Genomic DNA, 14,026 nt, shown 5'->3' with positions numbered 1-14,026 from the left:
ACCATCTTGTGTTTTTCCCTCACCCCTTTTATCTGCTCGGTTATTGGGTCCCCAGGTCATAAAGAGGCATTGTCTTTAGTGGAGAATTCTGTGTTGTTGCCGTTCACTTGCAACAAGTGAATGACCTGGCTGTGATACGACGATGACGTGGCACACTGAGTGCCAGGACTCATGGGTGGCTCAGACCCGCCAGACGGGTGGCATCTTATTCCTACTTGGCTCTGTGTGCTGCTCTCCTAAAGCTGTGTGGGTCGTCTGTTCATTGACTCAACAAATATTTGCGAGCCTATGATGTGTTAGTCCTCGCCAGTGGGGATGTAGAAAGTGAATTGAGGTTTAACTTTTTATGGGTGCAGTACTTTAGATGATTTTGCAGATATACACTTATGTGTTTATAGAGTTACATGGGTATATTCAATTTTTCTTTTTTTCTTCTTTAAATATACCTTAAATATGTTTTGCAGCCCATCCCAGGAGCATTGGACTAATAGCTGGAGCCATTGGCACTGGTGCAGTTATTATCCTTTTTTGCATTGCACTAATTTTAGGGGCATTCTTTTACTGGAGAAGCAAAAGTAAAGAGGAGGAGGAAGAGGAAATTCCTAATGAAATAAGGTTTGTATGTCAGATAACTTGTCTTGCATGACCAGTGTCTGTATTTCTATTCACTTGGTTAGTTAAGATTTCTTTGCTAATCTCATGAGTGTGATGGCTAGGATAATTTACAGTGGCCAGGGTCCAAACATCATTTTTGGGGTTCTATCTCAAGTATGATTATGGCCCTAGGTCAGAAATCAAAATATCACTTCTTGGTGTGTGTTTGTTAGAAATTATTGCAAGGATTGATGGTACGATGACCCTAGAGTCAGGAATATCTGAGTTTTTCTCTCCTCCAATCACCCTCATCCTATGCCCTGATCATTCCCCTAAATGATGTTTACAGGGGTGCTGTGTACAAGAATCACTAGCAAAATGGGAGTCCAAGCACTGCTTCCTTATAACGGAGCTAGTGTCTAGTGGCTGTCAGCACATAGCATGATCAAAGCCGGGTGAAGGCATACTGAACGTAGAATCGGAGCCTGATGCCATGATCAGTGAGCTTAGTGAGGACAGAGAGATGCCAGCTCTGACAGCAGAAAGCTGCCCACCCAGCTGCGTTCAAAGAAAGAGAAGAACTGCACTGTTAGGAGCAGACTCTTTCATAATTGAGGATAAAAGCTCAATTCTTGGGAAAGTGTCATTTAGTTAATGTGCACTGCTAGTTATTATTATCTCCTGTGCTTCAGGTGGGTCGTACTAATGGTCGTAACTCCCTAAACTCTTTCTTGATGAAAGTAAAATTAAATGATTAGACCCATCGCTTGATATATTTGATATTAGCCTTTTCTTCTTCAGCAGTTGTCATGCTTTTTCTGATCTCACAAAGCAAGGTTTGGCTGTTGTTCTTTTGAACACTCTCCTTTATTTTACCTCTTATATTTCTGCCTGTGGGAAATGTACTAATAGGATAGTTTCTGAGATGAATTCTGTGTGTGTGTGTGTGCGTGCACACACACAGCTGCTGACGTGTATGCAGGTGCATTTATAAAAATAAAAAAAAAAAAAAGATATGCCTTTTTCTTTCACAAACTGCCCCGACACTGGTAGTTTCTTTTATTTCTGGGAAATGTATGCATTCCCAGGCCAGTGTTACTGATCACTTTGGACATTCTCTATCTTAGGGCATATAGAGTTACATAGTATCTTTGCAAGAACGATCCTGGGATTTGCACCTGAAGGATCAAGCCTACTCTGCCCAACTCGACATCCTTTCTTAAGAAGCATATCTTCTTTGTTTCACAGAAAACGTAAACCCACAGAATTTTTTGTTTGTTTCATGTAGACTGCAGGTATCCAGAAAGGGTGAACTCTGTACTTAGTCTCAGCTTTTCAAACAAAGTATAGCAACCAGGTTTTAGCTGTGATGGCGTCTTGCTTTTATATTGAAGCTTTCCAGTGACCAAGGTATCTGAGGACCTCATACCTTGGACCCCACTTCTCCTTTGGATATTCTGAGCGGCGTATCAGCTGTCTACTGTGTTCTCTTCCTTGCTATGCTCCCACTGGGCAGCCTTTGGGAGGTTCCGTGTCTAGGAGCAGCATAGCCAGCGCAGTTTTTTCAGCCCCTGACACCTGTCCTTGACTGTCACAGATCAGGCAGCTTCAGACTTGTGTGCGTAGGAGTGAGTTGTCATTCCTGAGCCCGGCATACGTTCTCTCTCAGGGCTGTGTGATTGCTGAGGGGTTGTAAGGTGCGTCAGGGGCAGCCTGGTTTCAAGTCAGGCCAAGTCCTGACGATGTTGTTTCTGTGAGACCCTGAGGCAGTGAGCACACTGCTCTGAAGCCTCGGTTGCTTCTGTGAAAATGAAATGTGATGATTATGTAAAAGGCTTGCTTAGCACAGGACCTCGCACGTGATAGTCAGTAAATGGTAACTATATGATTATCATCGTCTCACCGATAACTAAGATGACTTGTGGCAACAGCAGTCACCATAAAGAAAAGGTTTCATATATGGAAAAATAAAACAGTGTGTGTGTGTGTGTTAAATGATATATATGAATGAAGTGTGGCTATTTTCACATAATAACCTTCCTGTTAGGTGGTATTAAGGCTTATGGCCCTTTTGGGCTCAACCTATTTCTAGGTTCAAGGAGAATCTACATATCGTAAATAATATTAATGATCTTTCAATATTTGAGGTATATACCTCTAGAAAACCAACCTCCTGTTGCGTGTTTCTGGTTATGGTGAAAGAAGAAAGCCACACAGGGTGAGCGAGAACTTCCAGTGCAACGGGAGCTGGGAATGACGCTTCTGTCAGTGTGCTTCTTGCACGAGGTGGTATTATGAATGAATCTCTCATTCATGTTAGCTTTCTTAAAGGGAAAATTGGTAACGATCTAAATCTAAAATATGGACTGTGAATAGAGAAAATGGTATTCTCCTTAATATGAACGTTAAGCTCCTTGGATGTTAACATTTCAAAACGGCCTTTTTTTCTCTAGTCTCTTGCCATAGTAGAAGGCCTGTGGAGTGTAAGATAAATTTATATGTAGATTTTTTTCAATAACCACAGCTTTTTATGGAAACATTTAAGTACAAATAAACTGAACTCACAAGATTTAATAGATCTTAATCGTTTAAGCCGCAAACCACATTTTACCCCCTTAGTGACAGCTTTCTAAAAATTTGAATTCTCAAGATAATTACTTTACATCTTCACTTAGCTTTTCTAAGCATTAGGTTTGCAGTCTATCAGAGATTGGCCGTTTGTTAGACTGGTTTTAGATTGTTCCTATTGTTACGGTGTATGTGTGTGCGTGTGTGTGTGTGTGTATATATAATATATATATATAATTTAATATGAAAGAGCTTGTTTTATTTTTTAGACAAGCTGTTTCATATTAAATCTTCCTAACAACCTTATGAGCTAGACACTATTTTGTGCCCATTTTACAGATGAGGAAACTGAGCATTGGAGAAGTTGAGTAACTTATCCAAAGTCATATAGCTGGTGATTGGCACAGGTGAGATAAAACCGAGGCACTCTTGACCTAGAGTCTATGCTCATAGCCTTTGCGTTGAAAGTAACTGGGATTTTAGGGGGGAAAAAAAAATCTCCAAGTAGTCTTTTTACAATAGCGAGAAAGGAGGAGAACATAAAGCAAGAAGGAACACCAGAGGAACACAGCAGCACCTGTACACACAGGCCGGAGCAGTGTGGGTCAGCGTGAAGGACAGCTCAGACAAGGGTATGCACATCCTATGAATACAGGGTCAAAGTGGTCTTTAGAGAAGAGTGACTCTCAGCGTATTGTGGAGATTTAGGGTTTCAGGTCCAGTCTCAGATTTCTTCCTGTCATGTCTTTGGTTAAAATGCATTAATGACACTAGTCTCCTTAGCCTGACATATGTGGCCCTTCAGGATCTGACCGGCACCTCCCTTCCTGGTGTTCACTCTCAGCACTTCCCGGCTCACTATGTTCCAGTCGTGCTTCTGCATTCTCCCGTGTCTCAGGGCCATTGCTCACACCTTTGTCCTTTGCCTGAACTGTACTCCTTCCCCCTTCATCGTTCTCTTCACTGAATGCCTTGATCCCAATCAGGACTAGGCAGGCAACAACGCACATCAGTTGCTTTGTGCCCCTGCCCAACCTTTCTGACTTGCAAGTATTCTCGCATTTACTACCAGCCTATTTACCTATAAGCTTCTTGGCTGTAGCTTAGTCACTTTTATCTGTATTTGAAACATCTGGCAGAATGCCTGGCACTCAATACATGTTAAATAAATTAGTTAATGTCTTAACCTTAAATCAATAACTTCTCTTAGCCTCTTGTTATTTTTAAAGGTTGGGGCTGTGAGAAGGAGTAGATGTTATCCCAGAATAAGGTTATTGAGGAAAACCTCCCGTTGGCCTACCACGGCAATGTCTCCAACCCCAAAGGACAGTAAAATCAGGCCAACTCTAATAATTCTTGAAGAAGTAGCCGTTTCCCACAAACCATAGCTTGGTTTATGAGCTCTTTTTCAGCAAGCATCTCAGTGGATTTCTTCATGGGCTGTTTTCCTATTTACAGCAAAAAAGAAAGAAAAAATCCATCTGCTTTTTACTTTTGTTGGAAGAGGCAGTCTTTGAGAAATTTCGTATTTTCTTTTCTACTCTTGGAGACTGAGAAGTTGAGGAAAAATTTTCTGGCCCCTTGTCTCAGAGAGTGAGTGCTGTCCAGGGCTACTGTGTTCGCTTTCATGGTAGAGTGGTCTCTTCAGAGGGTTTGTGTTTGACGGACATATTAGCCTTAGCAGGAGAAGAAAGGGTGCTGGGCAGGAGGGCGGGGTAAACTTCATGTAAATTCTAATGACGACTTTTCTTTCTTTCTTTTTAATTCCTTTTCAGAGAGGATGATCTTCCACCTAAATGTTCTTCTGCCAAAGCATTTCACACAGAGATATCCTCCTCAGAAAACAACACGTTAACCTCTTCCAACACCTACAACAGTCGATACTGGAGCAACAATTCAAAAGTTCATAGAAACGCGGAGCCGTTCCCTCAGTTTAGTGACTTGCACCAGTCTTTCTCTCTCCACTCAGGCAATGTCAACATACCATCCATTTATGCTAATGGGAGCCACCTGGTCCCAGCTCCACATAAGACTCTGGTAGTGACAGCCAACAAAGGGTCCTCGCCACAGATTGTGTCCCGGAGCAATGGCTCCGTTAGCAGGAAGCCTCGGCCTGAGCATACACACTCCTACACCATCAGCCAAGCAGCACTGGAGCGAATTGGCGCTGTGCCTGTTATGGTGCCAGCCCAGAGTCGGGCCGGGTCCCTGGTATAGGACAAGAGGGGGTAAAGTATTCAGAAAAGAATAATGGAGTGTGTCATACATGGGGGGGTAGGGTGGGGCGAGAGCTGGGAAAGAAACCCTTTCCTTACCATGACGTTAGTATAAAGCACCGGAAGAAGCAATGCTGTTACCTGGCCACTAAGGTTTGTCAGAGGGACTAGAACGCTCCATCATGAAGACTTCTTTCTCCACCAGCGGTTCCCTGGGATTCTGTTCAAAAGCTGGACCTCAAAGACGTGCCAAGCCAAGGGAAATGCAGAATAGCACTTCAGACCCAAACTGCAGTCCATATGGGCTTGTTCTTTAATCCATGCTTCACTTAAAAAAAAAAAATTTTTTTTTCACTTAATGTTTTTTTTTTTTTTTCTCAAGAGACTAAAAGTGCCAGATGAAGTTTAAATAATGAAATTATTTTAAAAGAAAGGTATCTCTAGAAGAAATAGTGAGCCAGGCTGTGCTGTGTTCTGTGTCTCCCATTCCCTCATTATGTAGGGGGCATGATGGCAGAAATGGTCAGTACTGGTCCCCACAAGGCTGGCTCTTGTATCAAAGAATCAAAACGTTTTACATAAAAAAATGCAGTAAGAAATGGGGAAAAGCAAGGGAAACTTCTTTGGGATGTCCTTTAGTATTTATTTATCTCTTCCTGAACCATGGATTTCGTATTTGGGATATTGCCGTGTCGACAGACTCTTGCCTATCTTCTCTTTTCTAGGATCAGTTACAGGTCCATGGCAGTTACTGTTCATTATTTCCTGGAAAGATATTTTTTTAAAAGACAACTTTTTTTTTTTTTTTTTTTAAATACATGCAGGGTATTGGGCTAGGGAAGGCAGGACTGCTGTTTCACCCCGTGTTCAGTGACCTCCGCGGGAGGCCATCGCAGAAGAGCCAGGTTGTGGTTTGTGTGGGCAGCACAGACCAGGAAGGCAGGTCTTAGGGCATCCTCTCAGGACAGGGCCACCCAGTGCTCCTTGTTATCACCGTAGATAACTTGTAATGAGGGCCACACCAATGCCTTTCTGCTGAGGTAGATAACTTACCCCTTGTGTGACAAATAGAGGTTAGTAAATTGTTACAGAGAGGGCAGGAGTTGTTTGGTTTTTGTTTTTTCAAACTAATTATTTTTGCGAAAGCATTAAGACCAAGACTAAAGAAGTGTCTTCAGGCATGCTCCTGGGATGGTCTGCCCTATGTCTGTAACAGCTCAGGGTTGCAGTTTTGCACAGTTTTTCCCAAATGCATTTTACACCACTATAAAGAGACTCCTTTTGTGATTAATTACCCGGTTTGGCTTGCCTTGCAGTTCATCAGATAATTTACCAACTCCCCGCTAGGTTTTGTGCTCTGTAAATCTGGCCATACTTGTGTGGGTGACTGTTTCGCCTTAATCACACTTAAGGCGACCCACAAATGATTTCTTCCCAGATTTGTTGCCTACTTTATGTATAATACCAGCCCCGTGATTGATTGATTGATTAAGAGCACCTTTTCTTTCCTGGATGTGTTCCCTCCCTTTCTCTCCCTCCGTGCTATTTGCCCTCTCTTCCTGCAAGCGTAGTCATCGTAGGGAATGGTCTCTGGATTTGAATAAACGCAGACGGACGCTACTGCACACGCCGTTTTCCAAGTTCAGAACCTAACCATCGCAGCCATTCCATTATCGCTAAAAAGCTCAATTTTCTTTAGCATTACTTACTTTTTTTTCCAATTCGATGGTTCTTGATTTGTAAAAATTTAAATAAATGAATGTCTATACTTTTTATAAAGAAATATGAAAATACCATGGCCCAGAAGAGATGGTACTATCAGATGTTGTTTAGACAGCATTTATCTTGTATTTCTTTATTCTTTCTAATTATCTAAAATTCAATAAAAGTTTATTCATATAAAAACAAGTTGTCATTAATTATCATAATACTAGTGAATATATGATTTTGGACTTAGTGTTTGTCTTAATTTTCTAAGAATGTTTCATGTTGTTGAATAGTACTCAATCATTTTAATGACTGTATAGTATTCCAAAATTCACTTAATCTTTCCGTTATTGTTAGAAACTTAGCTTGATATTCATACTCAAGTGTGTTGCTGAAAATGTGACAATGCTCTCCATACATGAAGCTATTTTCAAATTTCCTAGTCTGAAGGTTGGTGAAGGCAGGGCCCATATCTAAAGAACTCTAAAAACTGCTTTTTTAGAAAAATCTGCTTTTTTCACTACTGCATTCCTGTCGCCTAGCACAGTGCCTAGTACGGGCATCGAATAGATAAATGACTGATGAGTCCTGAACCCAAGTTGCCAAGTCAAGTTTTGAGTGTAATTATACTTCTTGATACATCATTTTTTTAAACTTTATTTAGAGATGATTATATATTCACATGCAGTTGCAAGAAATAATACAGAGATCCGACAGACCCTTCCTGCAGTTTCCCCTAATGTTAACATCTCACTACTGTACCATATTGCAAATTGACATAGACGCAGTCTGTGGCCTTCTTCAGATTTCATCAGTTATACACGTACTAGTGTGTGTGTATTTAGTTCTCTGCAGTTTTATCACTTGTGTAGAATTTCATGGCCGCCACCATGTCAACATACAGGATCCTTTGTGCCGCCTTTTTTATTGCCATGGCTGCATCCCTCCCTCCCCTAGTCCCCAACCTCTGGTGATAACTAATCCCCCTCTATAACTTTCTCATTTCAAGGATGCTATAAATAGAGGAAACACTGATGGTGTAGTGGTTAAGTGCTACGGCTGTTAACCAAAAGGTCGGCAGTTCACATCCACCGGGCGCTCCTTGGAGACTCTATGGGGCAGTTCTACTCTCATATAGGGTCACTATGAGTAGGAATCAACTCGATGACAATGGGTTTGGGTTTTTTGTTGTATATAAATGGAATCATGCAGTATATAACCTTTCAGGATTGTTTTTTGTTTGTTTTTTCTCAGCATAATTTCTCTTGCGATCCATGCAAATTGTTGCTTGATCAATAGTTCATTACGTTTTATTGCTGAGTAGTAGTAGTCCAGTCCAGTAGTAGTCACAGTTTAACCATTCACACATTAAAGGACATTAGGGTTGCTTTCAGTTTGGGGCTATTGTGAATAAAGGTGCTGTGAACATTTGTGTACAGGTTTTTGTATGGACATAAGTCTTTGTTGATCTGGGAAATATGTGTAAGAATGCAGTTACTGGGGCATATGTTTAGTTTTGTAAGAAATTAATATACCATTTTCCAAAGTGGTGGAAACCCTGGTGGCATAGTGGTTAAGAGCTACGGCTACTAAGAGGTCAGCAGTTCAAATCCACCAGGCACTCCTTGGAAACGCTACGGGGGCAGTTCTACTCTGTCCTGTGGGGTCACTATGAGTCGGAATTGACAACAATGGGCTTTTTTTTTCATTGGTTTCCAAAGTGGTTGTACCCTTTACATTTCTACCAGCAATGTATGAATGACCCAGTTTCTCTGCATCCTTGCCAACATTTGGTGTTAGCAGGTTTTTTTTGTTTGTTTTTTAGCCATTCTTATAAATCTGTAGTGATTTCTCATTGTGGTTTTAATTTGCCTTTCCCTAATATAATAACTAATGATGGTGAATATCTTTTCATTCACTTATTTGACATCTGTATATCCTCTTTGGTGAAATATTTGTTCATGTCTTTTGCCCGTTTTCTAGATGATTCTTTGTTTTTTTTTTTTTTTTTTATAACTTTTATTAAGCTTCAAGTGAACGTTTACAAATCCAATCAGTCTGTCACATATAAGTTTACATACATCTCACTCCCTACTCCCACTTACTCTCCCCGTCTTGAGTCAGCCCTTTCAGTCTCTCCTTTCTTGACAATTTTGCCGGCTTCCCTCTCTCTCTATCCTCCCATCCCCCCTCCAGACAAGAGTTGCCAACACAATCTCAAGTGTCCACCTGATATAATTAGCTCACTCTTCATCAGCATCTCTCTCCCACCCGCTGACCAGTCCCTTTCATTTCTGATGAGTTGTCTTCGGGGATGGTTCCTGTCCTGTGTCAACTGAAGGTCTGGGGAGCATGGCCGCCGGGATTCCTCCAGTCTCAGTCAGACCATTAAGTTTGGTCTTCTTATGAGAATTTGGGGTCTGCATCCCATTGATCTCCTGCTCCCTCAGGGGTCCTCTGCTGAGCTCCCTGTCAGGGCAGTCATCAATTGTGGCCGGGCACCAACTAGTTCTTCTGGTCTCAGGATGATGTAGGTCTCTGGTTCATGCGGCCTTTTCTGTCTCTTGGGCTCTTAGTTGTCATGTGGGCTTGGTGTTCTTCATTTTTCTTTGCTCCAGGTGGGTTGAGACCAATTGCTGCATCTTAGATGGCTGCTTGTTAGCATTTAAGACCCCAGACGCCACATTTCAAAGTGGGATGCAGAATGATTTCATAATAGAATTATTTTGCCAATTGACTTAGAAGTCCCCACAAACCATGCTCCCCAGACCCCCGCGCTTGCTCCGCTGACCTTTGAAGCATTCATTTTATCCCGGAAACTTCTTTGCTTTTGGTCCAGTCCAATTGAGCTGACCTTCCATGTATTGAGTGTTGTCTTTCCCTTCACCTAAAGCAGTTCTTATCTACTGATTAATCAATAAAAAAACCCTCTCCCACCCTCCCTCCCTCCCCCCCTCGTAACCACAAAAGTATGTGTTCTTCTCAGGTTTACTGTTTCTCAAGATCTTATAATAGTGGTCTTATACAATATTTGTCCTTTTGCCTCTGACTAATTTCGCTCAGCATAATGCCTTCCAGGTTCCTCCATGTTATGAAATGTTTCAGAGATTCGTCACTGTTCTTTATCGATGCGTAGTATTCCATTGTGTGAATATACCACAATTTATTTAACCATTCATCCGTTGATGGACACCTTGGTTGCTTCCAACTTTTTGCTATTGTAAACAGAGCTGCAATAAACATGGGTGTGCATATATCTGTTTGTGTGAAGGCTCTTGTATCTCTAGGGTATATTCCTAGGAGTGGGATTTCTGGGTTGTATGGTAGTTCTATTTCTAACTGTTTAAGATAACGCCAGATAGATTTCCAAAGTGGTTGTACCATTTTACATTCCCACCAGCAGTGTATGAGAGTTCCAATCTCTCCGCAGCCTCTCCAACATTTATTATTTTGTGTTTTTTGGATTAATGCCAGCCTTGCTGGTGTGAGATGGAATCTCATCGTAGTTTTAATTTGCATTTCTCTAATGGCTAATGATCGAGAGCATTTTCTCATGTATCTGTTGGCCGCCTGAATATCTTCTTTAGAGAAATGTGTGTTCATATCCTTTGCCCACTTCTTGATTGGGTTGTTTGTCTTTTTGTGGTTGAGTTTTGACAGAATCATGTAGATTTTAGAGATCAGGCGCTGGTCGGAGATGTCATAGCTGAAAATTCTTTCCCAATCTGTAGGTGGTCTTTTTACTCTTTTGGTGAAGTCTTTAGATGAGCATAGGTGTTTGATTTTTAGGAGCTCCCAGTTATCGGGTTTCTCTTCATCATTTTTGGTAATGTTTTGTATTCTGTTTATACCTTGTATTAGGGCTCCTAGGGTTGTCCCAATTTTTTCTTCCATGATCTTTATCGTTTTAGTCTTTATGTTTAGGTCTTTGATCCACTTGGAGTTAGTTTTTGTGCATGGTGTGAGGTATGGGTCCTGTTTCATTTTTTTGCAAATGGATATCCAGTTATGCCAGCACCATTTGTTAAAAAGGCTGTCTTTTCCCCAGTTAATTGACGCTGGTCCTTTGTCAAATATCAGCTGCTCATACGTGGATTGATCTATGTCTGGGTTCTCAATTCTGTTCCATTGGTCTATGTGTCTGTTGTTGTACCAATACCAGGCTGTTTTGACTACTGTGGCTGTATAATAGGTTCTGAAGTCAGGTAAGGTGAGGCCTCCCACTTTCTTCTTCTTTTTCAGTAGTGCTTTGCTTATCCGGGGCTTCTTTCCCTTCCATATGAAATTGGTGATTTGTTTCTCTATCCCCTTAAAATATGACATTGGAATTTGGATCGGAAGTGCGTTATATGTATAGATGGCTTTTGGTAGAATAGACATTTTTACTAAGTTAAGTCTTCCTATCCATGAGCAAGGTATGTTTTTCCACTTAAGTATGTCCTTTTGAATTTCTTGTAGTAGAGCTTTGTAGTTTTCTTTGTATAGGTCTTTTACATCCTTGGTAAGATTTATTCCTAAGTATCTTATCTTCTTGGGGGCTACTGTGAATGGTATTGATTTGGTTATTTCCTCTTCGGTGTTCTTTTTGTTGATGTAGAGGAATCCAAGTGATTTTTGTATGTTTATTTTATAACCTGAGACTCTGCCAAACTCTTCTATTAGTTTCAGTAGTTTTCTGGAGGATTCCTTAGGGTTTTCTGTGTATATAATCATGTCATCTGCAAATAGTGATAACTTTACTTCTTCCTTGCCAATCCGGATACCTTTTATTTCTTTGTCTAGCCTGATTGCCCTGGCTAAGACTTCCAACACGATGTTGAATAAGAGTGGTGATAAAGGGCATCCTTGTCTGGTTCCCGTTCTCAAGGGAAATGCTTTCAGGTTCTCTCCATTTAGAGTGATATTGGCTGTTGGCTTTGCATAGATGCCCTTTATTATGTTGAGGAATTTTCCTTCAATTCCTATTTTGGTAAGAGTTTTTATCATGAATGGGTGTTGGACTTTGTCAAATGCCTTTTCTGCATCAATTGATAAGATCATGTGGTTTTTGTCTTTTGTTTTATTTATGTGATGGATTACATTAATGGTTTTTCTGATATTAAACCAGCCTTGCATACCTGGTATAAATCCCACTTGATCAGGGTGAATTATTTTTTTGATGTGTCGTTGGATTCTATTGGCTAGAATTTTGTTGAGGATTTTTGCATCGATGTTCATGAGGGATATAGGTCTATAATTTTCTTTTTTTGTAATGTCTTTACCTGGTTTTGGTATCAGGGAGATGGTGGCTTCATAGAATGAGTTGGGTAGTATTCCGTCATTTTCTATGCTTTGGAATACCTTTAGTAGTAGTGGTGTTAACTCTTCTCTGAAAATTTGGTAGAACTCTGCAGTGAAGCCGTCCGGGCCAGGGCTTTTTTTTGTTGGGAGTTTTTTGATTACCGTTTCAATCTCTTTTTTTGTTATGGGTCTATTTAGTTGTTCTACTTCTGAATGTGTTAGTTTAGGTAGGTAGTGTTTTTCCAGGAATTCATCCATTTCTTCTAGGTTTTCAAATTTGTTAGAGTACAATTTTTCATAATAATCTGAAATGATTCTTTTAATTTCATTTGGTTCTGTTGTGATGTGGTCCTTCTCATTTCTTATTCGGGTTATTTGTTTCCTTTCCTGTATTTCTTTAGTCAGTCTAGCCAATGGTTTATCAATTTTGTTAATTTTTTCAAAGAACCAGCTTTTGGCTTTGTTAATTCTTTCAATTGTTTTTCTGTTCTCTAATTCATTTAGTTCAGCTCTAATTTTTATTATTTGTTTTCTTCTGGTGCCTGATGGATTCTTTTGTTGCTCACTTTCTATTTGTTCAAGTTGTAGGGACAGTTCTCTGATTTTGGCTCTTTCTTCTTTTTGTATGTGTGCATTTATTGATATAAATTGGCCTCTGAGCACTGCTTTTGCTGTGTCCCAGAGGTTTTGATAGGAAGTATTTTCATTCTCGTTGCTTTCTATGAATTTCCTTATTCCCTCCTTGATGTCTTCTATAACCCAGTCTTTTTTCAGGAGGGTATTGTTCATTTTCCAAGTATTTGATTTCTTTTCCCTCGTTTTTCTGTTATTGATCTCTAGTTTTATTGCCTTGTGGTCTGAGAAGATGCTTTGTAATATTTCGATGTTTTGGACTCTGCAAAGGTTTGTTTTATGACCTAATATGTGGTCTATTCTAGAGAATGTTCCATGTGCGCTGGAAAAAAAAGTATATTTTGCAGCAGTTGGGTGGAGAGTTCTGTATAAGTCAATGAGGTCAAGTTGGTTGATTGTTGTAATTAGATCTTCCGTGTCTCTGTTTAGCTTCTTACTGGATGTCCTGTCCTTCTCCGAAAGTGGTGTGTTGAAGTCTCCTACTATAATTGTGGAGGTATCTATCTCGCTTTTCAGTTCTGTTAAAATTTGATTTATGTATCTTGCAGCCCTGTCATTGGGTGCGTAAATATTTAATATGGTTATGTCTTTCTGATCAATTGTCCCTTTTATCATTATATAGTGTCCTTCTTTATCCTTTGTGGTAGATTTAAGTCTAAAGTCTATTTTGTCAGAAATTAATATTGCTACTCCTCTTCTTTTTTGCTTATTGTTTGCTTGATATACTTTTTTCCATCCTTTGAGTTTTAGTTTGTTTGTGTCTCTAAGTCTAAGGTGTGTCTCTTGTAGGCAGCATATAGATGGATCGTGTTTCTTTATCCAGTCTGTGACTCTCTGTCTCTTTATTGGTGCATTTAGTCCATTTACATTCAGGGTAATTATAGATAAATAAGTTTTTAGTGCTGTCATTTTGATGCCTTTTTATGTGTGTTGTTGACAATTTCATTTTTCCACACACTTTTTTGTGCTGAGGCGTTTTTCTTAGTAAATTGTGAGATCCTCATTTTCATAGTGTTTGACTTTATGTT

The 14,026-nt window shown here is 40.1% G+C and overlaps 1 protein-coding gene across 4 annotated transcripts in view; it reads left to right on the top strand.

Moving 5' to 3' along the window:
• The window catches only part of IGSF11 (immunoglobulin superfamily member 11), a 29,133-nt gene extending 23,754 nt beyond the window's left edge, over positions 1 to 5,379 (top strand). For 2 of the 4 annotated variants that reach the window (XM_023551768.2, XM_010592941.3), the window contains exons 5-6: positions 549 to 615; positions 4,938 to 5,379. In XM_023551768.2, the coding sequence (XP_023407536.2) occupies positions 549 to 615; positions 4,938 to 5,379 (509 nt within the window). Of the gene's footprint in view, positions 1 to 464; positions 616 to 4,937 lie in introns of all 4 variants that reach the window. The other 2 variants (XM_023551767.2, XM_023551765.2) reach the window with 1 other exon arrangement.
• The last annotated feature ends 8,647 nt before the right edge of the window (positions 5,380 to 14,026 follow it).

Source organism: Loxodonta africana, chromosome 1, assembly GCF_030014295.1.
Source record: "Loxodonta africana isolate mLoxAfr1 chromosome 1, mLoxAfr1.hap2, whole genome shotgun sequence".
In the NCBI taxonomy this organism is placed as follows: domain Eukaryota; kingdom Metazoa; phylum Chordata; class Mammalia; order Proboscidea; family Elephantidae; genus Loxodonta; species Loxodonta africana.
The sequence above is the reverse complement of the archived record's forward strand: the minus strand, read 5'-3'. Positions and strand labels throughout refer to the sequence as shown.